The sequence below is a fragment of the Odocoileus virginianus genome, chromosome 30 (genome assembly GCF_023699985.2).
Source record: "Odocoileus virginianus isolate 20LAN1187 ecotype Illinois chromosome 30, Ovbor_1.2, whole genome shotgun sequence".
NCBI lineage: Eukaryota > Metazoa > Chordata > Mammalia > Artiodactyla > Cervidae > Odocoileus > Odocoileus virginianus.
This window is the reverse complement of record NC_069703.1, coordinates 35,043,837-35,071,481: the sequence shown is the minus strand read 5'-3', so window position 1 is coordinate 35,071,481 and position 27,645 is coordinate 35,043,837. Positions and strand designations below refer to the sequence as shown.

General features: G+C 43.2%; 1 protein-coding gene across 1 annotated transcript; it reads left to right on the top strand.

Moving 5' to 3' along the window:
* The first annotated feature begins 7,369 nt into the window (after nt 1–7,369).
* On the top strand, nt 7,370–27,045 carry FUCA1 (alpha-L-fucosidase 1). Its single transcript, XM_020874581.2, has 8 exons — nt 7,370–7,809; nt 14,797–14,931; nt 16,787–16,924; nt 19,871–19,976; nt 22,479–22,679; nt 24,043–24,227; nt 25,960–26,059; nt 26,284–27,045. The coding sequence occupies exons 1-8, from the start codon at nt 7,409–7,411 to the stop codon at nt 26,422–26,424; spliced, it is 1,407 nt and encodes a 468-aa protein (XP_020730240.2). The 5' UTR covers nt 7,370–7,408; the 3' UTR covers nt 26,425–27,045.
* Nucleotides 27,046–27,645: the final 600 nt, after the last annotated feature.

Genomic DNA, 27,645 nt, shown 5'->3' with positions numbered 1-27,645 from the left:
TCAATGTGTCTTCATTTAATATTTACAAGACAAGGGGTTCACCATTCATTCATTCATCCAACCATTTCACCAGTACATACTAGGCTCTGTGCTAGATCCTGGATATCCAGCCATAAATGAGACTCTGCACCTGTCTAATGGGGCTCACATTCTACATTCTGCTGGGAATAGAGCCAGTGAAGAAAAAAAGTTGATGATTACTGGTGGTACAATGAAAGGAATCATCAAGGTCGTGGAAGAGAGATTAATTGAGGCAACTTTAGGTAGGGTAGACCTACTATGTGCTTTGGTCATGAGTCGATTGGCATTTATTGAGATGTTACTATGTTCCAGGCACTGGGCTAAGTGCTTTTATGTATTTTAAATAATTTATGTATTTTAAATTATTTGGCTGTGGTGCGTCTTAGTTGAGACACAGAGGATCTTCCATCTCCATTGTGGCACTGGAGATCTCTTAGTTGCAGCATGTGGAATCTAATTCCCTAACCAGGGATTGAATCCAGGACCCCTGCATTCGGTGTGTGGAATCTTAGCCACTGGACCACTAGGGAAGTTCCTGGGCTAAGTGTTTTTAAATGAAGAATCTCAGTCTCACAATAATCTGATGAAGAGGGTTTGGTAGCCTCAGTTTACTGAAGAGGACAATCTCTAAGAGGCAAAAATCACTTGACTGAGATCATACTACTAATATATACCCAAAGCTGGGGTATATATTTCAATCCAGCTCTGTTTGACTGCTAAGCCTACCCTCTTTACCACTAACTTCTTGGCCTAGTTCAAATTCTGCTTGATTCGGATAGTAATAATAAACAAGCCTACAAATAATAATCAGACTTCAATAATAATAAGTCTAATAGTGACAAATATGTATAAAGTATAAGTGATAATATGACTTATTAAATATAATACTAATATTGAATTTTCATAACACCAAACTGCTGCAACCTTATCATTATGTCTCAACATACTTCATTTTATGCCCTATATTAACTTCCTACAGCAACTTTCCACAAACTGAGGGGCTTATAACAACAGAAATTTATTCTTTCACAGTTCTGGACTCTAGAAACTAATCAAAGTGTCAGCAGGGCCACACTCTCTCCAAAGTTTCCCGGGAAGGATGTTGTTGTTGTTCAGTTGCTAAGTTGTGTCCAGCTCTTTTGCCATCCCATGGACTGTAGCCCGCCAGGTTCCTCTTTCCATGGGATTTCCCAGGCAAGAATACTGGAGTGGGTTGCCATTTCCTTTTCCGAGGGATCTTCCTGACCCAGGGTTCAAACCTGCGTTTCTTGTATTGGCAGGTGGGTTCTTTAGCACTGAGCCTCTTGGGAAGCCCCCAGGGGGTGGACACTTACTCGCTTTTTCCAACTTCTGGCAGCTCCTTGTGCCCCTTGGCTTGTGGCAACATAAATCCTACCTCTGCCTCTGTGTTCACGTGGCCTTTCCCCACTCTCTGTTGCTGCGTGTCTTTTTCTTTTTCAGTTGAAGTATAGCTGATTTCCAGTGCTATTACTACATTAGTTTCAGGTATAAAACAATGATTCAACATTTTTCTAGACAAATAAATTCCATTAATTTATTATAAATATTGGCTATGTTCCCTGTGTTGTACAATATATCCTTGTAGCTTATTTATTTTATACATAGTAGTTCAAACCTTTTAACCCCAGCTCCTCTTGTCCCTCCCCGCTTCTCTCCCCACCAGTAACTACTAGTTTGTTCTCTACATCTGTGAGTCTGTTTTTGTTTTGTTATGTTTATTTTTGTTTGTTTTTTAGATTCCATACATAAGTGATAACATATGCACTGTTTCCCTGTCTGGCTTATTTCACTTAGCATAATACCCTCCAGGTCTATCCACGTTGTTGCACGTGGCAGAACTTTATTCTTTTTCATGACTGGGTGGTATTCCATTCCACAGCCTCTTTATCCATTCATCTGTTGATGGGCATTTAGGTTGCTTCCAGTTACTGTAAATAATGCTGCTATGAACACTGGGGCTCAGGTATCCTTTCAGGTTAGCATTTTCATCTTCTTTGGATATATGCCCAGGAGAGGAATTGCTGAATCACGTGCGAGCTCTATTTTAGTTTTTTGAGGAACCTCTATTCTATTTTCCACAGTGGTTGCACAAATTTATGTTACTACCATCAGCATATGAGGATTCCCTTTTCTCCACATCCTCATCAACATTTGTTACTTGTGTTCTTTTTGATGATAGCCATTCTGAACAGATTGAGGTGATATCTCATTGCAGTTTTGATTAGCATTTTTCTAATAATTAGCAATGTTGAGCTTCTTTAAATTTGTCTGTTGGCTGTATGTCTTCTTTGGGAAAATGTCTATTCAGGTCTTCTGACTATTTTTCAATCAGATTGTTTTGTTATATTGCGTTGTATGAACTATTTCTACATTTGGGATATTAACCCCTTATTAGTCATATCATTTGCAAATATTTCCTCCCATTCAGTAGGTTGTCTTTTCATTTTGCTGATGGTTTCCTATGCTGTGCAAAAGCTTTTAAGTTTAATTAGAGCCTATTTATTTTTTATTTTGTTTCTTTTGCCTTAGGAGACAGATTGTAAAAAAAATAGGGCTATGTTTTATATCAAAGAGTGTTCTGCCTATGTTTTCTTCTATTTATTTTATTTAGTTCCAGTCTTACAATTAGGTCTTTCATCTTGGTGTCTTTTTTTAAGGACACCATTCATTGGATTAAGGCGTGACTTCATCTTAATTTAACAAATGACATCTCCAAAGAAGGGAACATTCACAGAATTTGAGTGGACATGAAGTTTTGGGGGACACTCTTCACCCCCTACAGCCCCCAAGGACAAAACCCAACCTCCTAATACACCCCACCTCATGGACTGTGTTAAGTGGGGTCATGGGCTTGTCTTCCCCCACAAGATGAGCTCCTTGTTCACCTCTTGGTTCCCCGGGTTCCTTGAAGAACCATTATAGAGTCTTAAGGGAGCTGGTCAATATCTGTGGCACTGAACTGCTTCTGAAAAGCTTTAACTGAACTTAGGAAAATAGGATTTTATTTTAACTCAAATACCTATCTTTTTGTAATGTAAAGAAATGGGATGGTTTTTTAAAGGTGAATATGTGACTCCTTAAACTTGGGACTGAAGTGACTTAGCAGCAGCAGCAAACTTGGGACACGCCATTCTTTATTCATTGATGGGGTCTTTTCTCATTTCAGCCAAAAAAATGCCCAAGTGGCATAAGTTGATACTCAGTAAATATTTTTTTAATGAATAAAACTAGAGTTTAAAAATCGTTGAATTAAATGCACTTCCACATTTTCTTCTGCTCTCCTTTCACAATCACACCCTATTTCTGCTTTAAGTAAAGAAGCAGAGTTTATGGAGGGGGAGAGCAAGGGAGAAAGCGGACCCCAGATATCACTGAGAACTCATTGTTTAGATGAGGAAATGGGCCCAGGCAGTGGACAAGACCTGCCCAAGGAGACCCAACAAGGTGGTGTCTAATGCAAGAAACCTAGGTTTCCCAGCTTCCAGGTTTTCCAGGCTGTTACAATGCCTCTCACCTGTGCCTGCAGATTTATGTTTTGGCTACGAGGCTAAGGAGGAATAAAGGTCATGGTGTCCTATTTTATATTCCCCAAGATGAGCTCTGTAGCATCAAAGACCAGTACTCACCCTGATCACTAGAAGTCATGTACAAATGTTTCGTTGTTGTTTTAAGTGTCTGGGCTTGCTGTTGTGGACAATATTACAACATAACCTTGCAAAGGAAGTAGCAAGATAAAATGGTTGTTCACTGAGCAATAGCCATTCTGTTTATCACTCCTAGAATGAGGAAGTGCTGGCTTCTGTCAACACAGGCTTTGACAAGCTCTTCTGCACCTCCTGGGGTACAAGAGAGAAGTAGCACTTGAGAGACACAGGTTCTGCATCCGCAGACCTGGGTTCTGGTCCCACTGCTGATCCAACTAGTTACCTGATCTTGGACAACTCCAATCCCCTCTCTGGGTCTTAGTTTCCTCTTTCTTAAAATGGGAAGAAGAGTAAAGAACAGGATGGTGTCAAAGATCTCCAGAGTTCCTTCCAGCTCCATCCTGCAGCAGTTCTCTCACTGATACGGAGGTACCAAGTGTGCAGTCGGGGTGGTCATCAGACTTCCCACACCTGATGACCTCACCGCCTACCTGAACAGGCACAGCATCTACCAGTTGTAGAATCTACTGACCTGCTGGCCAGACAAGGTTCCCAGAGACACTGCTTAGGCCTGAGGCTCTCAATTTTCTCACTGTTTCTCTAAAAATATTCCTTTGAGTCCACCTGTGCGTAGATCTTGATTTTTCTAAGTAGATGTCAAACTCTTTGAATTGCCTCAAAAGTCCCAAAGCAAGTTCAAGACACATGCGTGTGTGTTAGTCACTCAGTCGTGTTTGGCTCTTTGCGACCCCATGGACAAGTAGCCCACCAGGCTCCTCCATACATGCGATTTTCCAGGCAAGAATACTAGAGTGGGTTGCCATTTCCTGTTCGAGGAAATCTCCCCCACCCTAGAATCAAACCCCAGTCTCCCGCATTGCAGGCAGATTCTTTTTTTTTTTTTTTTGAAGTAAGAGAAATCATTTTAATATATACATTTTCACTTCACTCAATTCAACAATGATTTCTAATAGGCATGCAGACCCATTTAGTTTGCTTCAAATTTATTTCTCAACATGCAGCAACCTTCCTAATGAGATAGTTAAGTTGAACTATTTATTCCTAAAGAGTACAATGTACCTTGTCCTCAAAGAGTTTTATCAACTTTAACATTTTCAAAGAGCCCTATGAGGCTGCTCAATATGGTAGTTTTCCCCTGAAATTTCCTATTTGGAGGATGGCAAAACAGTCTAGGATCTTTCCCAGTCTACTGGTTGCTTGTATTCATATCACAGCGTGGCTGGCTAAGAGGTAGAGACTGAATAATATGTAGATAGCCTTCAAGCCCAGTTGAGTGAGACAGCTTCATTTTTAGAAAGGAAACCAAATCATGAAAACCCTCCTAATAGTATGATTTGTTCCAGGGTTCTTTTAAGAAGGGACGTAATCCTCACGCACAGAACTCTTTATGGCCTTCTAGAGTTTCCTGCTCCAGCCAGTGTTCTCCAGCCAGGTGACTTATTGCACTTTCTGCAGAACTGAAAGCATGACGTCTCTGTCTACTTGCATCATTAGAGGTGGTGTTAATCTTCTCATTTCCGGCCAAATGGATCCGACCACACTTTCAACCCTGGTGGCTGCACGTCTTCTTGAACAATACCAGCTCGATTAATGGCTTGTTCCTTCTTTTTCTAGTGCTCCCATTTTGCTGCAGTCTGCGGCTGGATGTGTATGCCACGGGAGCGAGTCTGAGCCGGTAGCTGAGGGCATCAAGGGGCCGCTCGAAGCACGGGCTCCTCCGGATCCTGGGAACACCTCTGCTTCTCACCAGGGTGTGTGCTGGAATCCAGGCAGCTTTGTAAGGCTGTACTCCTCCAGCCGCATTAAGGGCCGGAAGTCGATGGGGTAGAAGGAGGCGCCAATCAGGGAGATGAAGCCACCGAAATTGAGAGCAGTGCGCAGGTTCCGGGACACGGATTCTCCGAGTGTCCGGGACTCTCCAAACCCGGCTCCCGCCGGCTGGGCCGCAGGCAGATTCTTCACCATCTGAGCCACCAGGGAAGGCCCTTCAGTACATACTAGACACATTTTGGCAAAATAGTTACACCTGTGGGATTGCAGAGTCAGACACGACTGAGTGACTGAACACACATAGAAGAGAAAGTCAGGAGGCAGGAATAGCAGATGGAAGAATATTGTCACAGCCTGGCGGAAATGAGGGCAGAAGGATGATGGGAGGAAGCATTGTAAGGGCAGAGATGGGAGGACCTGTTCTTTCAGCGCCCGCTTTCCTCCCACCTCCCCCCTGATAATGCTTTCTCCCATCGTCCTCTGCCCCCATTTCTGCCAGGGTTGTGACAATGCTCTTCCATCTGGTATTCCTTCCTCCTGACTTTCTCTTCTATGTGTGTGTTCAGTCACTCAGTCATGTCTGACTATCATCCCACGGACTGCGGCCATTTCCTCCTTCAGGGGATCTTCCCCACCCAGGGATCAAACCTGCATCTCTTGCATCTCCTGCATTGGCCTGCGAATTCTTTTTTTATACAACTGCACCACCTGGAAAGCCCTTTCTCTTCTATAGTACAACTCAAAGAGTCCCTTATCCCTGTTTATCTAACCTATATGCAGAGTATATCATGCAAAATGCCAGGCCAGATGAAGCACAAGCTAGAATCAAGATTTCCAGGAGAAATATCAATAACCTCAGATATGCAGATGACACCACCCTTATGGCAGAAAGCAAAGGGGAACTAAAGAGCCTCTTGATGAAGGTGAAAGAGGAGAGTGAAAAAACCGGTTTAAAACTCAACATTCAAAAAACTAAGATCATGGCATTCAGTCCCATCACTGCATGGCAAATAGATGGGGAAACAATAGAAACGGCGATAGGCTTTATTTTCTTGGGCTCCAAAATCACTGCAGACGGTGACTGCAGCCATGAAATTAAGACACTTGCTCCTTGGAAGAAAAGCTATGAGAAACCTAGACAGCATATTAAAAAGCTGAGACATTACTTTTCCAGTAGTCATGTATGGATGTGAGAGTTGAGCCATAAAGAAAGCTGAGCGCCAAACAATTGATGCTTTCCAATTGTGGTGTTGGAAAAGACTCTTGAGAGTCCCTTGGACTGCAAGGAGATCCAACCAGTCCATCCTAAAGGAGGTCAGTCCTGGGTGTTCATTGGAAGGACTGATGCTGAAGCTGAAACTCCAATACTTTGGCCACCTGATGCGAAGAGCTGACTCATTTGAAAAGACCCTGATGCTGGGAAAGATTGAAGGCAGGAGAAGGGGCCGACAGCGGAGATGGTTGGATTGCATCACCGACTCACTGGACGTGAGTTTGAGTAAACTCCGGGAGTTGGTGATGGACAGGGAGGCCTGGCGTGCTGCGGTCCATGGGGTCGCAAAGACTCGGGCAAGACTGAGCGACTAAACGGCAACAACAAATAGCTCCCAACAGTAACGTGTTCTCTGCACACACCGTACCTTTAACACACACACCCCCGCCCACAATTTCACCCGGCAGTGAATTCTCTTCTGAAGTGTTCAATCAGTGGTCACCTGAGCGTGCCTCTTTCTCCCTTTGAGCGCCGGAGGGTGGCAGGGACCACCCGCCGGCCCGGAGGAAAGACTCCCGGTAGCCAAGCAGCCTGGGTTGCCCCACCCCTTTTCCCTTCCGAGCCAATCAGGAACTAGGGTGGGCGGGACCGCTTGCCCCGCACCTGCGCGTTAAGAGGTGGGCGGCGAGGCACCGAGTCAGCTGTGCCGCACCGCGTGATGAGGTCGCGGGTGGTGGTCGCCGGGCTGTTGCTTCTGCTGCAGCTGGTGCTGGTGCTCGGAGCGGTGAGGCTCCCGCGCTGCACCGACCCTCGGCGCTGCACCGTGCCTCCGCGCCGCTACACCCCGGACTGGCCGAGTCTGGACTCCCGGCCGCTGCCGGCCTGGTTCGATGAAGCCAAATTCGGGGTGTTCGTGCACTGGGGCGTGTTCTCGGTGCCTGCCTGGGGCAGCGAGTGGTTCTGGTGGCACTGGCAGGGCGAGAAGCTGCCGCAGTACGAGAGCTTCATGAAAGAGAACTACCCGCCGGATTTCAGCTACGCCGACTTCGGGCCAAGGTTCACGGCGCGCTTCTTCCACCCCGACAGCTGGGCTGACCTCTTCGAGGCCGCCGGGGCCAAGTGAGTGACGCCGCCGCGGGAGCGGGCGGGAAGCCCCTACCCGGGCGAGGGCTGACCCTCGAGCGCCGGGAGTGCCTTAGGCTGGTGGGAATCGAGCGGGGTGGGGGCGGGGAAGAGGCGAGGAGACTTGCCGGATCACACAGGTGTCCCTGTGACCGCAGATGTTGCGGGTACTTTGTTTCGCCTACCGAAGGATGCAGAATTGTATGTGGCACGCCAGATCTTACGGTTGAGGATTAGAAGGAAATAAAGGTTTCAGGTTGGTGGTGGACTTGGCAAGCCCTTCGTGGACTTGGGAAGACCTGAGTATGGGGGAGGATTGAGCTAGGTGATACCTAAAGTGAGTCCCCTGCGGGTCAGCAAAACAATCAAGGTTCCAGGATTTTAAGCCAGAGGTCGGGAGTTTGATCCTAGTTCAGCTGTGAACTTGAACAAGGCCTTTTACCTCCCTACCGCCTCCTTCCCTGGCTGGAAGGAATTGTGTTCTTCCTTTCAGCTTTAATATGTCCCAGAGGGAAGGAAGTTCTGGTGCCCAGTGTATTTGGGCAACAATATAGACTCTGTGCCATCTGCTCTTCTCAATGTCTTGCACATAGAAAGTGCTCGTGAAATTGTTTTGAGAACTGTTGCAGCTTGCATGTGAATGGTTCAGAGAACTGAAAGTGTAGAGCTTTGATGGGGGGAGGCTAGGACTCCCAAGTCTGTTGAAGGCTGGGGCCGGTCCTGAAGGAGTCATCCTTGAAGGCAGGATGTTGCAGGTACTAAGTCAAGGAATGGTGACCCTCAGCTTCAAGGATGAGCTTGGCGGCTGAGAGAGCAGTGATTTGGAGGAGAGTGAGAATGAAGGCAGGTAGGTCTCCCAGCCTCTGGCTTAGGGCAGTCTTCCACCGTTACCTTGTCTCAGACGACCCAGGTTTTAGTTTCTCTTGGACCTTAAGTCCTCATGTACTAAAGAGAAATTACAACTGATATTTAGTGTTTGCAATTAAATGCATGGGAATATAAGGCTTGACTAAACCGAGGAGGAGTTACCTGTCTTTCAGAAGCCTTAGAAATCCATAATTTTCAAATGAAGAAGTTAAAATCTGGGAGATATCCTTTGTCCAGGTCAAATGCCCCTACTATGGACAAGGTGCTGCTGCTACTGCTAAGTCACGTCAGTCGTGTCCGAGTGGGACAAGATGACCGGCCCAGATAGAGGAAGGGAACTAATGTCCTGGACTCCAAATCCCATGAGCCTAAGACGAAGGTTCTTTCCACCACACCAGGAGTCTGTAACCTTAACTAGAGGGATCGGTCCTCTGCCTGGTTTTTTGTAAGTTTCTTGAGAAAGATTTTTACATTTTCAAAAACCTGTTTTTAAAAAGTAGAAGAAGAATATGCCACAGAGAGGACTGTGGTTCCCCAGAGCCTGAAGTACTGTCTAGCCCTTAAAATCCTGAGCCTCCCTCATCAGCCGGGGATTAAATCATCCTTTTGGGCACCATTTTTCTGTGACAAAAGTAAATGAAATGTTGAGTGATTTGATTGTTATTTCAACACTTGCCTTTTCTCCCCTTTTTCTTTAGGCCTTTTGTCACCTCTGTAAATGAGAGGCACTTGATATGGGCTTGATAAACACCTTACTTTTCTATCATCTGCTCTTTCAGTAGGGGTTTCTTTCTCCTTTAGGGCAAAGGATTGGTTTTTGTTTTTTTAAATGCTTTACATTAATACAGAAGAGCTCCAGAACTGGAGAGCCAGTTTATACATATTTTCCCTTACCTATTCCTTTCTTCTTTCCTTCCTAGTCTCCTTCTTGTCTGGGAACTAAGGACTGTGGCTTCCTCAAATTTGCTTTCATTCCTGGAACAATACCCAAGGGGTGTTGTGACTGATGCAACTTCCTGGGTATCACTCATACAAGTTCAGTTGACCTTTGAACAACACAGGTTTGAACTTCTTGGGTCCACTTATATGCAAATTTTTTCCTCAAATTTTTTCTTTGTGTTTGGGCTAGACCACTTCAGTGTCTTTGTTGTTGAACTCTTGGGGTTCTAGGTGGCCAGGGCATTGTCCAATATTAAAAGAACTTTAAAATGCAGTTTCTTACTGGCCAGGTACTTCCTGACTTCAGGGACATAGCACTGATGGAACCAATCCAGAAAAAGGGTTTTCGTTGGAAAAATTTTTGGAGATTTGTTATAATTTGAAAAAACTCAGAAATGTCAAAAATTAAGAAAAGAGTATGTTACAAATGCGTAAAATATATAGATACTAGTTTATTTTACCATTTGTATGTGTCTTCTCAGCCACTCAGTCGTGTCTGACTCTTTGTGACCCCATGGACTGTAGCCCACCAGGCTCTTCTGGCTCTTGGGTCTCCTGCATTGGCAGGTGGGTTCTTTACCACTAGCGCGCCACCTGGGAAGCCCGTATTAAATCATAAATGCATAAAATTAATCGCAGTACATACTGTACTACCGTCATAATTTTGTACCCACCTCCTATTGGTGTCCTGTTGGTGAACTCAACTGTTGTGTTCATTTAAGATGCCAAGTGATGCTAATCATTTTCACATGAGCACTTATCCCTCTGGTAAATTGCCTATTGCAGTAAAAAGTCATCTCTCATGACTTAAGTATTTTTCTTAAGTATTTTTCACCTTGTTTAGTGCAGTATCATAAACCTTGAATAACACCTTGACACCCATACAAAGCTCCCCCAGTGATGACAGAAGTGCTCCCAAGAAGCGGAGGGAATTAACATTACAAGAAAAAGTTGAATTGCTTGATATGTATTGCAGATTGAGGTCTGCAGCTGCGGTTGCCCACTGCCCTTGCAATATAAATGAATCCAGCATTAAAAAAAAATAATAATAATGAAGCTGTCATTGCAGCTATGCCATAAGGTGTGAAAAACCTTGCACTTCTTGCAAAATATCTTTTTATCTCATATTGAAAATGCAGCTTTGATGTGGGTGCAGGATTGCTGTAAGAAAGGCATACATAAAGACACTAAAATGATTCGGAAAAAAGTAAAGTCGTTTCATGACAACTTAAAGCAAAAGGAAGGTGAAGGATCTAAAGCTGGAGAATTTAAAACCAACAAAGGATAGTTTGATAATTTTCTAAAGAGGTTTGGCTTTTTAAATGTCAAGATGACAGGAGAAGTAGTTACTACCAACCATGAGTTCCCAGAGGCCACTGAGAAAATCATTGAGGAGAAAGGATTTCTGCCTATGCAGGGTTTTTTTTTTCCTCCTTTTGTTTTTTGGTGGCCTCGGATGGCATGCGAGATCTTAGTTGGCCGACCAGGGGGCAATGTGTGCCCCCTGCAGTAGAAGTGCAGAGTCGTAACCACCTTACCACCAGGAAAACCCATGAACAGCTTTTTAATACAGAGTAAAGTGGACCTTCCAATGGGGGAGAAATGCCTCCAAGAGCATTTATTAGTAAGAAAGAGAAGTAAGCACCAGAATTTAAGGCAGGAAGGGACTGGCTAACTACTGTTTGATGCGAATGCAATCAGGTTTATGATTAGGACTGTCCTTTTCTATAAACCTACTAATCAATGAGCCTTGAAGGGAAAAGATGACACAAACTGCCAGTCTTTTGGTTGTAAAGCAAGTAGGCCTGGACGACGAAAACCCTTTTTCTGGATTGCTTCCATCAGTGCTTTGTCCCTGAAGTCATGAAGTACCTTGGAGTAAGAAACTGCCTTTTAAAGTTCTTTTAATATTGGACAATGCCCTGGCCACCCAGAACCCCAAGAGTTCAACAGCAAAGACATTGAAGTGGTCTACCCCAAGCACAACATCTCTAATTCAACCTGCAGATCTAGGGGTCATAGGATCTTTTCTTTTTTTATTAATTGATTGATTTGGGCACTGGGTCTTAGTTGTAGCAGATGGACTCTCCAGCTGTGGCATGCGGGCTTTGTTGCTCCGGGGCATGTGGGATCTTAGTTCCCTGACCAGGGATCGAACCTGCATCCCCCATTGCACAGTGGATTCTTAACCACTGGACCACCAGGGAAATCCCCATGGTGGACCTTAAGGATCTTTAAGGCTCATTACACATGGTACTCGATGGGAAGGATTGTCAACACAATGGAAGAGAACCCCAATGTAGATAGCATCATGAAAGTCTGGAAGGATTACACCATTGAAGATGCCATTGTTATTATGGAAAAAGCTATAGCCCAAAACAATAAAATTCCTGCGGGAGAAAACTGTCCAGATGTTGTGCATGACTCCACAGGATTTACAATAGAGCCAATTAAGGACATCATGAAAGAGATATGGATATGGGGGCGGGAGGAAGGGAGAGGGGAGGTGCAGGGTTTCAAGATATGGGTCTTAGAAAAATTCAGGAGCTGGTAGACCTCATACTTGAAATAACATAAGACAGTTTGATGGAGGTAAGTGCTTCTAAACAAGTGCCAGACAATGAGGAAGAAGACATAGAAGAAGCAGTGCCAGAAAACAGATTGATGTTAGACAGTCTGGCAGAAGGATGCTGATTATTCAAGATAGCTTTTGACTTCTTTTACCACACTGACCCTTCTATGATATGATATGAAACTAAAGCAAACCGTGGAAGGAGGATTGGTATCATATTTGTCATTGGTTTGTCGTTATGTCGTGTCCAACTCTTTGCAACACCATGGACTGTAGCCCAGGCTTCTCTGTCAATGGAATTCTCCAGGCAAGAATACTAGAGTGGGTTGCCATTTCCTTCTCCGGGGGTTCTTCCTGACCCAGGGATTGAACTTGCATCTCCTGCACTGGCAAGTGAGGTCTCACAGTCAGAAATATATGAGATGTTTCCATAATGTTACCCTGAATGCCCACCTCTCCTGCCTCCCTGTCCACCTCCTCCGCCTTTTCTACCTCTTCCACCCCTGAGAGGCAAGACCAACCCCTCCACTTCCTCCTGAGGGTACTCATCATGAACACCTTTATGATGATCCTCTTCCACTTAATGAACAGTAAATAATCCTTAGGCCGTGTAGTTAATAAACCTATCTGTTGTGTAAGTGTAGAAGTGTCTTCATTAACTCAGTGAAATCTGAGAACTCAATGGCAAGAACTGTATGAAACGTTTTGTGTCTCATCATTGCTGTCACCGCCTAAGTGTTCATCTGTAGGTTGTCACATGCAAGACTGGCATGGAAGTAAATAGCCAATCCTTACATAAGCAGAAAGTAAGTGATACTTAATATAAAATTAATAATATCTTTCCTTTTTAAAAACACTGCTTTCAAAGAATTATATTACCATTCGGTATGTACCCCCTTCCAGTCCCCTCTCATAGTTAAATAACTATGTATCAGACTGTTAAGGAAATTAAAATGGAGGTAGTCTTGTTCAGCCTTCAGAAGCAAGACACCAGGCTCTGACCAACTTCTAACCTTGCCTGGACCCTACCTGGACTATATACATGCCTGCCTGTAAGCACACCAGTTATTACCAGGAAGTCAGGCAGCACCTTGGTTAAGAGAGGCAGTGTGTCTTGGAATTTCCTGAGCCCCTGGAAGTCTGGAAAATCTTGTGACTCACAAGATGAAATAAACAGCATTGTAAAAGTTAAAGGAAAACCAGAGCTGCGTGCAAACTGATGATGATATCAGTTGTGTCCTGAGATTATAAACAGGAGCCCCCAAATCTGTAATTTGAAGTCTCACAGTGGGGTGGACGCACCGCCTGGGACCCTTTTCCCAGCTGGGACTCCAGATTGCTGTTACTCAGGACTTTCCAGCTCTGTTCAAGTCTGGATATGGGTTGGTGGCCCATTTTGGTGATATGCACACTGTTACTTCTGTCATTACTGTTTCTTTTCTCTTGACTGTATGTTGTAATTAAGTTAAATTATCTATTAAATATTGAAATTGTTTATTGTGTATGTAACCAGCAGTTTCTTTTGTTAACAAATCTTTCAAACCTAAAACAAAATTAAAGCTTTCAGCAAAACTCAACTGATGCATGAGACAAGTGCTCAGGGCTGGTGCACTGGGATGACCCAGAGGGATGGGATAGGGAGGGAGGTAGGAGAGGGGTTCAGGACACACATGTACACCCATGGCTGATTCATGTCAGTGTATGGCAAAAACCACTACAATATTGTAAACTAATTAGCTTCCAATTAAATAACTTAAAAAAAAAAACCTCAACCTATCATCACATTCAAGTGACTTTTTAAAAAAATGTAACAATGTTTCCCATCCCATATTTTGAATGAGTATAATACCATATGCCATAAAAATGTTATAATGATTCATTCATTAGTGTATAAGCTAGGCTATCATGAAGCAATCATATTGATTGCACTAGGCTACTATAAAGCAATCATGTTGCTGTTGCTTCATTATCAATGGATGAATCATAACTGCAAATAAATATGAATGGCTTTTTCACATTAGCTTTCCAGCTTTGATATTTAGTGTTAGTAATAACTAACGTCTACAGTGTTTTGTATCATGTAAGACAGTATTGCTGTAGATACTGATAGGTGGTTCATCTTGTAAACAGACAGTGTAAACTTATGGTAATACAGTACATATGCCCTATCTCCAACTAACAGCATTGTAAAGCAACTGTACTCCAATAAAATAAAATAAATGCAGTGCAGTACTATAATGTATTTTCTCTTCCTTATGATTTTCTTAAAAACATTTTCTTTTCTCTAGCTTACATCATTGTACAAATACAGCACATTATACATATAAAATACAAAATGGGTGTTATCCGACCATTTATGTTATTGGTAAGCCTTCCAGTCAAGAGTAGGCTATTAGTAGTTTAGGGCGAAGTCAAGAGTTACACATGGATTTTCTTCTGCACAGGGGTCAGCACACCCCTAACCACCATGTTGTTCAAGGGTCACCTGTACATTTCCTGTAGTTGAGTTCCCTCAACCGTTTTAAAAAGCCTCAGGCGTGCCAGCTAAGTTGGTGTTGGTGGCCCACTGCCTATTTCCTTTGTTCATATGGTTTCATTGTCCACAGATATGTGGTCCTGACGACAAAGCATCATGAAGGCTACACAAACTGGCCAAGCCCTGTGTCTTGGAACTGGAACTCTAAGGATGTGGGCCCCCATCGTGATTTGGTTGGTGAGTTGGGAACAGCCATCCGGAAGAGGTGCGTGTCCACAGTCACTCCATCATCACGTTTGATCTAACCAGCCACTGTCCCGTGCCTTCTCTTCTCTTCTGTGTTTTCTAAGTTTGCGTTTAACCAGTACGTGGGAGGGCTTGTACTGCATTGGCAGTGTTTGAACCTTGACAGTTTTCATGTGACCAAAAGTGACAGCATCAGAGAAGTTCATGGCCCTCTGGTTAGGTGAAGGATACCCGGCATAGACCACAACGCTGCACTTGTGCTCTCTATACAGGATTCTTTCTGGTAAGCCTTCCAGCCTAGGGCCTTTTCCAGTATGTGTTAGAGGCCAGGGTTGTGTTCATCTCTGTGTCCTCCTCAGCTGTCAACCCAGAGCTTTGTAGGCTTTCATGGAAGGTTTAGATGAGTGGGAGATCTGGAGAGACCTGAAGAGGGCAGTTAAAGCAACGAAAAGGGAGGTAAGGCATCACTCCTGATTCTAGGTAATATTTCCTAATATCTGCCACTTAAGATGTAACTTCCCAAGGTCAAAGAGCTGGGAAGGGGCAGAAGTGGGATTTGAACCCAGGTATTCTGATTTTGGACCCTATTGTTCTGAGTATATTTGTCTGTAAGGAGGAAAATGGTATTTGTGTCATGCCCACTCAGCTCTGTTGTGATTTGGCAAACTTGATGTCCTCTTTAAGGGGTAGACCAGCTGACTATTTGTATAAATAAAGTTTGATTGGAATACAGTTGTGTTCATTCACTTATACATTGTCTCTGACTACTTTCAAGCTCTAATTACGGAATCGGGGTAGAGATAGCAAGGCCTACAAAGCCTCAGATATTATCTGGTCATTTAAGAAAGCATTTACTGACTTATGTCACCTGTGAAACATTCTGTTTTCCAATATTGAGCTCTGTTAATAGTCCTGCTCTGAAAGTATGAGATGTTGATTAGATTTGGACCCTAAGAGCCTTGACTTTCAGCTTCTTTCTCTGTATCTAGTTAGTCCCTGAATCACATGATGAAATTCTTAACTTCAATTCTTTCTGCTTTATCTATGCCATTGCAAATGTTATCTTTACTTCTGTATTATAGCATTTCCAAAACACTCACTCTTCTTAATTCACGACAAGTTTTATTGTGTATATATAGGTAAATTTAACCATATTTTGTTTGAGGTATATTAAGGACTATTAATAAATCTTCTATGAAACAATAAACCTATACTCATTAATTTCAACTGTGCAGAAAATGACACTACTGATTTTGTCTGAGTGATGAGATTTTGGATATTCTTGATATTTGTCTCTCTTTTCCAGTATCTCTTCAATATGTATTATGAGTAACAGAAAAAAAAATTTAATAGGACTATATATTATTGAGATAATTGACTTAAAAGACAGAAAATGGTTTAAATAACATTTTGGTGTTAAGATAATTTATATATAAAAATAATTTGTTACTGCTAGGTCGCTTCAGTCGTATCCGACTCTTTGTGACCCCTTGGACTGTAGCCTGCCGGGCTCCTCTGTCCATGGGATTCTCCAGGCAAGAATACTGGAGTGGGTTGCCATGCCCTCCTCCAGGGGATCTTCTGACCCAGGGATAGAACATGTCTCTCTTGTGTCTCCTGCATTGGTAGATGGGTTCTTTACCACTAGCACCACCTGGGAAGCCTAATTTGTTATTTGTATCATCAAAAACAAAGTAAGCCAATCATTTTGCTTAAGTGAATGATGAGATAATTTAAGAAACTGGCTGTAGGTCCTGACCCATGTATGCCCTATGGGTAAATATCACTGAGATGTAAAAATGCTGGCAACTGATTTTTCTTAAAGTATCTTTTCTTTGCTTAATGACAGTTGCTGTCCTGTTTTTCTGTTTAAGGAACATACGCTATGGACTGTATCACTCACTTTTAGAATGGTTCCATCCTCTCTACCTACGTGATAAGAAAAATGGCTTCAAAACACAGTATTTCGTCCATGCAAAAACAATGCCAGAGCTCTATGACCTTGTTAACAGGTACAAAACAGAAATTGTTTAAGCCTTATGACTTTCATCAATGGCATCTGAGCTGCTTATACTGTTGAGAGGAAGAGGGTAGGGGTGGGATATAAAAAAACTCTAGAAGACATCAAAGTAATAATGAGTAATCATTGTGTTAAGACAAAGTATGTTTTTCCTTTTTGCTTTTCGAAACTTCTGTAGTTTGGTCATGCTGCCTTTCCAAACTGAAACAAAACTGAGGGTGGTAGTAAGTCAGAACCTCAGTTACCTCCTTCCGTACCATTTTCTTTGTCAGGAGCTTGGAGAAGGGCAACATGGTCTAATGGACCCCACAGAGGGTTTGGCATCTGGCAGATTTGTATTTGAACCCTGGCTCTTGTTGCCCTCAAGCATTTTTTGGGCTGTGCCATGCAGCTTGTATTCTGCATATAAGTTAAATAAGCAGGGTGACAGTATGCAGCCTTGACATACTCCTTTCCCTATTTGGAACCAGTCTGTTCCATGTCCAGTTCTAACTGTTGCTTCCTGACCTGCATACAGGTTTCTCAAGAGGCAGGTCAGGTGGTCTGGTATCCCATCTCTTTCAGAATTTTCCACAGTTTGTGGTGATCCACACAGTCAAAGGCTTTGGCATAGTCAATAAAGCAGAAATAGATGTTTTTCTGGAACTCTTTTGCTTTCTTGATGATCCATATGCAGAGTACATCATGAGAAACGCTAGGATGGAAGAAGCACAAGCTGGAATCAAGATTGCCGGGAGAAATATCAATAATCTCAGATAGGCAGATGACACCACCCTTATGGCAGAAAGTGAAGAAGAACTACAGAGCATGTAGATGAAAGTGAAAGAGGAGAGTGGGAAAAGTTGGCTTAAAGCGCAACATTCAGAAAACTAAGATCATGGCATCTGGTCCCATCACTTCATGGCAAATAGATGGGAAACAGTGAAAACAGTGTCAGACTTTATTTTGGGGGGCTCCAAAATCACTGCAGATGGTGACTGCAGCCATGAAATTAAAAGATGCTTACTCCTTGGAAGGAAAGTTATGACCAACCTAGATAGCATATTAAAAAGCAGAGACATTACTTTGCCAACAAAGGTCTGTCTGGTCAAGGCTATGGTTTTTCCGGTGGTCATGTATGGCTGTGAGAGTTGGACTATGAAGAAAGCTGATCACCGAAGAATTGATGCTTTTAGAACTATGGTGTTGGAGAAGACTCTTGAGTGTTGGAATGCAAGGAGATCCAACCAGTCCATCCTAAAGGAAATCAGTCCTGAATATTCATTGGAAGGACTGATGCTGAAGCTCCAATACTTTGGCCATCTGCTGCAAAGATTGGACTCATTGGAAGACCCTGATGCTGGGAAAGATTGAAGGCAAGAGAAGAAGGGGACAACAGAGGATGAGATGGTTGGATGCCATCACCAGCTCAATAGACATAAGTTTGAGCAAACTCCAGGAGACAGAGAAGGACAGGGAAGCCTGGCATACTGCAGTCCATGGAGTCGTAAAGAGTCAGACATGACTTAGCCACTGAACAACAATGACCACAACAGCATGGAGCTTGTGGGATCTTAGTTCCCTGACCAGGGACTGAGGGATCCAACCCAGGCCTTCAGGAGTGAGAGCGCAGAGTCCTAACCACTGGGCCGCCAAGGAATTCCTTTACAAGCCTTAAACAGGTTACTCGTCTGAGTCTCAGATTCTCAGTCTGTAAAGTGATAATAATGCCTTCTATGTAGGGCTCAGCGTAATATATGAAAAGTTTCTATCACTATGCTTGGTACAGAATAATAGTGACTTTATTATCATTAATTATCCTTAAAATGATGACTTTCACTTTGGGGTTTGTCACTAGTCTTCACCACTTTTTATTCTGCATTTGTCATTCTTGCTCCTGGGGACCCTTAGGAGGATGGTGGACTTTAAAGATAAAGAGGCAGCCGTCTGTGCTTGGACGCTCACTGTAGACCAAAAGAGGACAAAACTCCTTGCATCCAAATGACTGCTGTAAGGAAACAGTACAGTTGTAAGAAACCAATCAGCACAAACTTCAAGTCAGAAATCCAGTTCTTTTTTTCTTACTGACTGTATAACCTCGAACAAACAACTTAATCTTTCTATGGCTCAGTTTCTTTACCTGTTTATACATCACAGGGTGTTGTGAGAATGAATGAGGTTAATGAGTTAAAAGTGCCTAGCACAATCTTTCATACACAGTAAAACGCACACCATCTGTGTTTCTCTCTCCTCTTAGGCAGCCTTTTTCCTGGACTCAACCTGCTGACCTAAGCGTTTACAGAGTACAGGGCATGATTAGCTAACAGGCAGATTTACATATGGGTTCCAGCTCCTATTACTTACCAGCTTTGCACCTAAAACAAAGTTACTGATCATTACATTCTTGCTTTCTTAAGTGGGACTAATACTGCTTACCTTAGAGGTATAAATACACACACTCATAGGGCTCAGAGTAGTAAATATGTGAAAGATGCAACTGTGGCTTAAGTAAACTCAATAGATTTTTAAGATCAAAGCTCTGGGTAGTTGTGCCCAAAAATGCATTTGACAGAACAGTTCAAGATCTTAACACATCTTAAAAGCAGAAACAGTAATCCTATAGTTCTGGAGCACTACCCTTTTCATTGGAATTAGTTTCTGGAAGGAAATCAAATTGTATACACTCTGATTACAGCTCTACTTTTTAATTTAAGACATTGAAAAAGAAGATTGGGAAAAAATACACCAAAATGCTGTGTATTAAACTGTGGTTGTGCTAGCTCAGGGGGCTGTGTGTGGTCATTTTCATCTCTTTATAGTTTTCCATTTTCTTTGCACCATGGTACTTTGAAAATAGGAGGAAATTAATTTTTTAATATGTGTGGCAAAGATAGATCTGTCAGACTTGACTGTGACTGGATTCAGCTGATAAACTCTGTTGTGATTGTGTGTCTCTCAGGTATAAACCTGACTTGATTTGGTCTGATGGAGAGTGGGAATGTCCTGATACTTATTGGAACTCTACAGGTTTTCTTGCTTGGCTCTACAATGATAGCCCAGTTAAGGTATGTGATTAAAAGACCTCTCTTATTTATCTCTTATGATAAAACACAATGTGAGGAGCCAAGATCTGGAGTAATAACTGTAATGACAACAGTGACAATAATAAATACTAATCTCAGGACTTCCCTGGGGATCCAGCAGTTAAGACTGCCTTCACCTTCCAATGCAGGGGGTCCAGGTTTGATCCCTGGTTGGAGAGCTAAGATCCCATGTGTCTTGAGGCTAAAAAACCAAAACATAAAACCAGAAACAATATTGTAACAAATTCAATAAAGACTTTAAGTGTAAGTAAATAAATAAATAGCAATATTGATATGGGTGTGGTAGGAACAAGGGAACTTAATGGATGTTAAAGGTTTCTCCTTTAATTCTGTTTTTTGCCCCTTCCTTTTTCTTTCTTTAAGCTGTTTTCCTTTAAGCTTTCTTTTTCTCCTTTAATTCTTGATTTTTATAAGATAGTTTTCAAGCTTCTTAAATTTAAGTAGTAGGATAGAAATAGTATAAAGAAGCTCCAGACCACCATAGAGAAAATAAACTATTAAGCAAACAGACATTGTAAATGAGAAAACCACCCAAAAAATTAATATACAAAACTTGTTAAATGATAGGAATAAAATGTGAATATCTATGACCTCAGATACTCTATGTTGGTTGTGTAGTTTAACTCATATAGGGAAATTTCTTTTCCATGAGATCCAAATTCTAAGGAATTTGGAAGGAAACTTCACCTGCCTTGTCCTCTCTGTCATAACCAACCTATTGCACTGCACAATAGCTGCCCGTTTATAGTTCACATTTCAAGACACAAAGTAGCAGAAGTCTTAATCTTCACTGTAGAAAATTTGAAAAATTTTACAGATTCTAGCTTTGTTGTGAATTTTAAAGAAAAACCTAAGACCAGTTTGAACTGAGCTATCTGGGTAGGTTCATAAACCTCTTAGGATGTCACTGGCTAAATATTACTAAATTCAGAAAAGGGGAAGAAAGATATGTGACAAATGGAAGCAAATTCAGATTGGTTTTTTGGAACTTTGGGGCCGCGTGGGGACCTCTAGTGGTGAGATCTGGTGGTTCTTCCCCAGTGGTCCCCGGGCTGGGGTGGCTTAGATGTGGCTCCTCAGGTGGGACACCGCAGACCCTCTTCTGCCCACTCTTGTTCTGAGTGCTTTCTCATGCGTTAGGAAAGAGGGTTGTCATATACTCATGTTAGGAAATGACTTTTAGGAGAAGTAGACCCTGATCCTTACCCCTCTGCTGTCTGTAATTCCCACTCCTGACCTCTCTGCAGGTTTTCTTGGGAAGTCACACCTTCCCCACCACCCTATCTAAAATTGCAGCATGCCCCCACTGCGCTATGTGTCTTTCTTTGCCTTATCTTTCTCTTAACCACCTACCTGGCCCAACATATTTCAGATACCATTTACCTCGTTACTATGTCTCCCTCTCTGAAGCATCACCTTTGTGAGGGCAAGAATTTGGGTCTGTTCATACCTATGTCCCCAACTCCAGGAACAGTCCTTGGCACAGTTAGACACAGAGTGAGTACTGGTGGAATATAAACTAAATCTGGCTCCCGGCAATTTATATTCTTCCCTGGAAGAAGCAAGAAACACTCCTGAACTGGTGTTTAGGTGAATTCCCTAACACTGATGTGATGTCACATCATAACTGTCCATGTGTATGTCTCAGCTAGTCACTGCTGGACCTCTGAGGGCAAGAGGTGTGACTTGTTTACTCTGGATACCCCAGTATGAGCCGCATAGAGGTGTTAAACGTTGACATTAAGTGATTTCATGTAAAGATTTCTTGAAGTTTAGCAAAACCTTGAGGGAAAGAAAAGAATGTTTGATTACTGACTTCGCCTTACTTAGGTAAAGAAAGTCAGGGTTATATACTGAAAAGCATCCTGGGCTGGGTTCAAAAACCAGATTCATAGTCTCAGCTTTCAGAAACTCTGCCTGGGAATGTGATCTCGGGCAGATCTCCTCTGCATTTCTCTTCTGTTAGAATCAGTGGTTTACTAGATAATCTAAACCTTCCAGTTCTGACATTACATATTGCTAGACCAGGGTTAACTGCAAATAACGTTTGGAGTTGGATATTTCTTTGTTGTGAAGGGACAGTTTTCTGTGTCGTAAGATGTTTACAATTTTTTTTTTTCCCCACCACACCATGCGACCATGCGGGATCTTAGTTCCCAGACCAGGGATCAAACCCCTACCCCCTGGCAGTGGAAGTAGGGATTCTTAACCACCCGACGGCCAGGGGATTCCCTTGCAATGTGTTTAGAAGAATCCTTGGTTTCCGCCCACTAGAAAGCAGTAGCCCCACCCCGAGTTGTGACCACCAAAAAAAGTCTCTAGATTTCGCCCTTTAAGTCTCCCCCAGTTGAGAACCACGGTGCTCAACTGAGTCTGCTCCTTGCTTCCAAACAGGTACCTAATTTATCAAACTGAGTTAGATAGTTTTACCCCCGATGACCTCAGTACTCCTTCCTTCTTTAGGATGAGGTCGTAGTAAATGACCGATGGGGTCAGAACTGTTCCTGTCACCATGGAGGATACTACAACTGTAAAGATAAATTCCAGCCAGAGACCTTGCCAGATCACAAGTGGGAGATGTGCACCTCCATAGACCAGCGGTCCTGGGGCTACCGTCGCGACATGGAGATGGCTGACATTGCAAGCGAATCCACAATCATTTCGGTAAGAGGTGGTTATTTGTTAACTGCAGTCCTAGTCTGCCTTCTGACAAATAGTGGTGGAAGCACTCCGGATAGACATGTGGGCCGTGGAAACCCGTTTGGGTTATTGAACATACTCATAACACTTGTCCTAAGGAGACAGGTCTAATTACAGAAGAGTTCTGTACAGAGGTGTTCTCCCCAGGATTATTTTCAGATTGACGTTGCTGCTGCTGCTGCTGCTAAATCACTTCAGTCGTGTCCGACTCTCTGTGACCCCATAGACAGCAGCCCACCAGGCTCCCCCGTCCCTGGGATTCATCAGGCAAGAACACTGGAGTGGGTTGCCATTTCCTTCTCCAGTGCATGAAAGTGAAGTCGCTCAGTCGTGTCTGACTCTTAGCGACCCCATGGACTGCAGCCCACCAGGCTCCTCCGTCCATGGGATTTTCCAGGCAAGAGTATTGGAGTGGGGTGTCATTGCCTTCTCCGTCAGATTGACGTTGGGCTGTTTCAATTCCTGGCAACCATCAAGGAATAATTCAGTAGATTTGGGATGTAATATGGATTAATGCTTACAGGGTTGATGAAAAGACAAGTTATATAGTATCACAACAATATAGAATTAACTGCACAAGAAAAAGACCAGAAGGAAACATCAAAAGTTAATGGTGTGGTGTCTTTGGGGTACTCTAAAAAAAACCTCCTTTTAAAAATTTTATGTATATAGCCTTAATTTTTCTGGACTTCCTTGAAGAGCTACTGTATGGGGTCACAGTAAACACACACACACACATGCATCCCATCCCAGAAAACTTAAAGACTATATCTCTTTACAGCATGTTTTCCTGAAGGGGCAACATACACATTTATATAGCCCAGGGTATCCTGAAATTCATCAGATCTCTTCCACACCTCCCTGCCCGCCCGCCCGCCCCCCCATCCCAAGTCTCCATAGCACCTGCTGTAAACCTCTCATCTCTAATCTCTGTATTCTCTCTGGCTGGCTCCACAGAATCCTTTCAGGGCCAAGTGCTTTGTTTTCAGCTCCCTGGCTGACACTCTGGGCTTCTGATATCTGATACACTTCCCTCTGCATATGGCACTATGGCAGGTGCCAGCTCACGGGTAAGAGCCCATGATCACTCCCTGGAATCCGAGTTAATATATCTCTCAACCTTGTAGCAGAAATTTTCAATTTTCTCATGTAAGCCTATCCTGCTATGAAAATGACAAAAATATACTGTCTTTTCCAAAAGATAGAGGATATTCACAAAACACAGGGAAACCAGCCTAGATTCTCCTTCCCTTCATCTGTGTGTGTTAAGAATTCAGCCAGGCTTGGCATTCAGAGCTGGAATTTCTTTGTTTTCTGCTCCCACCAGGAACTAGTTCAGACAGTAAGTTTGGGAGGCAACTATCTTCTCAACATCGGACCAACCAAAGATGGACTGATTGTTCCCATCTTCCAAGAAAGGCTACTTGCTGTTGGGAAGTGGCTGAGCATCAATGGAGAGGCTATCTATGCCTCCAAACCATGGAGAGTACAATCTGAGAAGAACTCTGTGTGGTGAGTCTAGTCTGTTACAGGTAGGAACAGGGGTGGCCCATCCTGAGCAGGCAACCCCTTGGGTCCACAGTGGTACAAGCCAGGCTTGGGACTCATCTGGAGGAAACACAAAAGCTGTTCTGTGATATTAAATGTGTGCCCAGGTTTATGTTTTAGGCCCCAGGGTATCTTTGACTAGTGAGGGAGGTGGTAGGTTTGGTGAAGAAAGAAAGAGCTACAAAGTATCAGTCAATTTGCTCAACCCCTAAAAACAGTCATAGCTAATATTTGAACAGCACCCACATGTGCTGGACTCCATCCTAAATTCTTTCCCCTCATTTAGTTCCCCCAACAATCTCACTGAGTGGATAATGTCACTATCCCTAGGTTACAAGGAGAAAGCAGGTTCAGGGCAGTAATCATTGGCCCAGAATTATGAAGCTACTAAGCAAAGAAGGCATGATTCATCTTTGGCATTGTGGATCTAGTTATTTGATCTCAGGCTTCAGTTTTTTTTGTTTCCAACTGCAAAATGGGGTGATGATACCTAGCTTCCTAGAGTGTTAGGATTAAATAAGCTAACGTATGTAAAGTACCCAGCAGAGTGCCAGGCACATACTAACTGCTCAGTGAAAGACCTCTGCAAATGTTATAACTCAGAGCTGGGGGCTTTGAATCAGGAGAAACACATTCATGGTTCTGTTTTGGATGAGTTTCTATTTAGTGATTTTTTTCACCCTCTTCTATAAGCATGGGCTTCCGTGGTGGCTCAGATGGTGAAGAATCTGCCCACATTGAGGGAGATCCAGGTTCAATCCCTGGGTTGGGAAGATCCCCAGGAGAAGAGAATGGCTACCCACTCAAGTATTCTTGCCTGAAGAATTCTGTAGACAGAGAAGCCTGGCAGGCTGCAGTCCATGGGATCGCAGAGTCGGACATGACTGAGTGATTAAACACAGCATGCACAGTTAAGCTCTGTGGGAATAATGCAGCCCTGGAAGACTTTCTGGGCGGTATCTTCCCTTTCCTCTCTGTTTGGGGTTCTAAGTTTTCTTAAAACATTTTTTAACTCATACTAGTGACCCATACTGAAGCCATCTTCCTCATTATTCATCTTTTTTCAATTTTAAATCCATATGAAAACATCTGAGGGTATATCAAGGGCAAGATGTGCAATGAAGACAAATTTGAATTCCTTTCTAAAATTTAAAATTTTTGGTCATCCCACGTGGTTTTGGGGATCTTTAGTTCCCCGATCAGGGATCAAACCAAGGCCGATGGCAGTGAAAGCGTCTAGTTCAATCCACTGGGCCACCAGGGAAATTCCCAAGACAAATCTGTTGTGCTGAGATTTCACCATGCTTAAAGAAAGTGAAAGTGGGGGGGAAGAAAGTGAAAGTATTAGTCACTCATCGTGTCCAGCTCTTTGCAACCCCATGGACTGTAGCCCACCAGGCTCCTCTGTCCATGGGATTCTCCAGACAAGAATGCTATAGTGGGTTGCCATGCTCTCCTCCAAGGGATCTTCCCAACCTAGGGATCGAACCCAGGTCTCCTGCATTGCAGGCAGATTCTTTACTGTCTCAGCGACAGGGAAGCCCAAACCCTAACTGGTTTCGAGTTATTTGCTTGCTAGCAGCAATGACAGACTGAAGGGCTTGAAATTGGCAGATAATCGCAAGGGGAATATATAAGGTCATGTGGCAGGATAATAAGCCAGGTATCTTTGACAATGATGTTTCTTTTTTCCCAGGTATACCTCTAAAGGGTTAGCTGTTTATGCCATTTTACTGCACTGGCCAGAAGATGGAATCTTAAGCCTTATATCCCCCATAACTACTTCAACCACAGAGGTAAAGAGCCACCATCAGTCCTGTCGGAGATGTAACTCTTTGTAAAGGAATTGGCGGGCCTTCTCTAAACCTTCCTTCCTCCCCCAGGTTTCTCCTGTTTTCATTTCCCTTCTGGCCTGTCTTCCCCACCCTGGCCCAGGGTAGTTGTTTGCCACCATATTCAGGCCATATTCTGTGCTCATCAATGCATTTGTGTTTTTCCCATTCCCTTTTGCTTTCTGCAGGTAACAATGCTGGGAATCCAAAATGATCTGAAGTGGTCCCCAAATCCAGGTAAAGGTCTCCTCGTGTTCCTGCCCCAGTTACCACCCTCTGCTCTTCCAACTGAGTTTGCTTGGACCATAAAGCTGACAGGAGTGAAGTGATCATTGGAGTTCAAGAAGAAAGGGACACCGCCTGCACTTTGATTTTCCTCTTATATTGCCATCATTATAAATGACTCTTCTCTACTCAGACATATCTTTTCCAACACATTTTAATAAATGGAATGGATTACGTTACACTGATGTCTCACAGGATCAATGATCTGAGATCCAGTGCTAGCATCTCTCTCTCTGATCAATAGAAGAGACTGAACAGTTAAGCTCATCCATTTCTAACATTGGGAATTATCTGCAATGGAAACTTCCCTCCATCCTCTGTTTCATAACCTGATTGCTTATTCAAATGACTTCAAGAATAAGCCAAGTCATCCCATTGCCTATGGGAGGTGCTGAAAAGGATTTGGCAGACTCTACTATACGCTATTTATTTAGCATCAGCTGTCACCAGCTACTCCCATCTTCCCCCAAGAGCAGGAGAGCCTAGAGGGGAAAGAAAATGCTTCCAAGGCTGCTAATAGTCAGCTTTTTAGAAGTTTCCAAAGCAAACTAAGAGCTCTGACATTCAGTCTGTTTACAGGGATTCTATGAAGAAAATGAATGTGATTCTGCCTTGATGTAATACAGTCAAATAAATTTGTATGTCAAATCATTTTCTACTAAAAAGCATGTTGTAGCTTTCTTCTTCCAGTTTCTATATGGACTGCTTATAGCCTTATGTTTCTGTTTAAAAAGAAAAAAGAAAAGTAGAAGGGGTAGTACCTGCCAAGTCTCCTCAATGCAGAGCAAAGAAAGTCATCCCTTTGGTTCTTCTGCTCCTCACTTCTAGTCCCATTCTTTTGAGTTGACCAGGTGGCATCAGTGGTGAAGAACCCACCTGCCAATGCAGGAGACGTGAGAGACGCAGGTGTGACCCCTGGGTTGGGAAGATCCCCTGGAGAAGGGATTGGCCGCCCACTCCAGTATTCTTGGACTTGCCTAGTGACTCAGATGGTAAAGAATCCACCTGCAACGCGGGAGACCTGGGCTTGATCCCTGGGTTGGTAAGATCCCCTGGAGGAGGGCGTGGCAGCCCACTCCAGTGTTCTTGTCTGAAGAATCCCACGGACAGAGGAGCCTGGCGGGCTGCAGTCCATGGGGTCTCAAAGAGTCGGACACGACTGAGCTGCTAAGCGCAGCACAGCGCGGCACTCAGCACATGCCTGCATCTACTCAGTCTCTTTAATTGTTTCAGATCTAATAAAGGTTTCTATCTCTTTTTTGTTT

What these genes read in the sequence shown, in the direction of transcription:
- FUCA1 (XM_020874581.2), top strand. Translation starts at nt 7,409, where the DNA reads ATGAGGTCGCGGGTGGTGGTCGCCGGGCTGTTGCTTCTGCTGCAGCTG. An exon ending in CTCTATGACCTTGTTAACAG is followed by an intron (nt 16,925 to 19,870) that starts GTACAAAACAGA and finishes TGTGTCTCTCAG; the next exon opens with GTATAAACCTGACTTGATTT. An exon ending in GCGAATCCACAATCATTTCG is followed by an intron (nt 22,680 to 24,042) that starts GTAAGAGGTGGT and finishes TGCTCCCACCAG; the next exon opens with GAACTAGTTCAGACAGTAAG.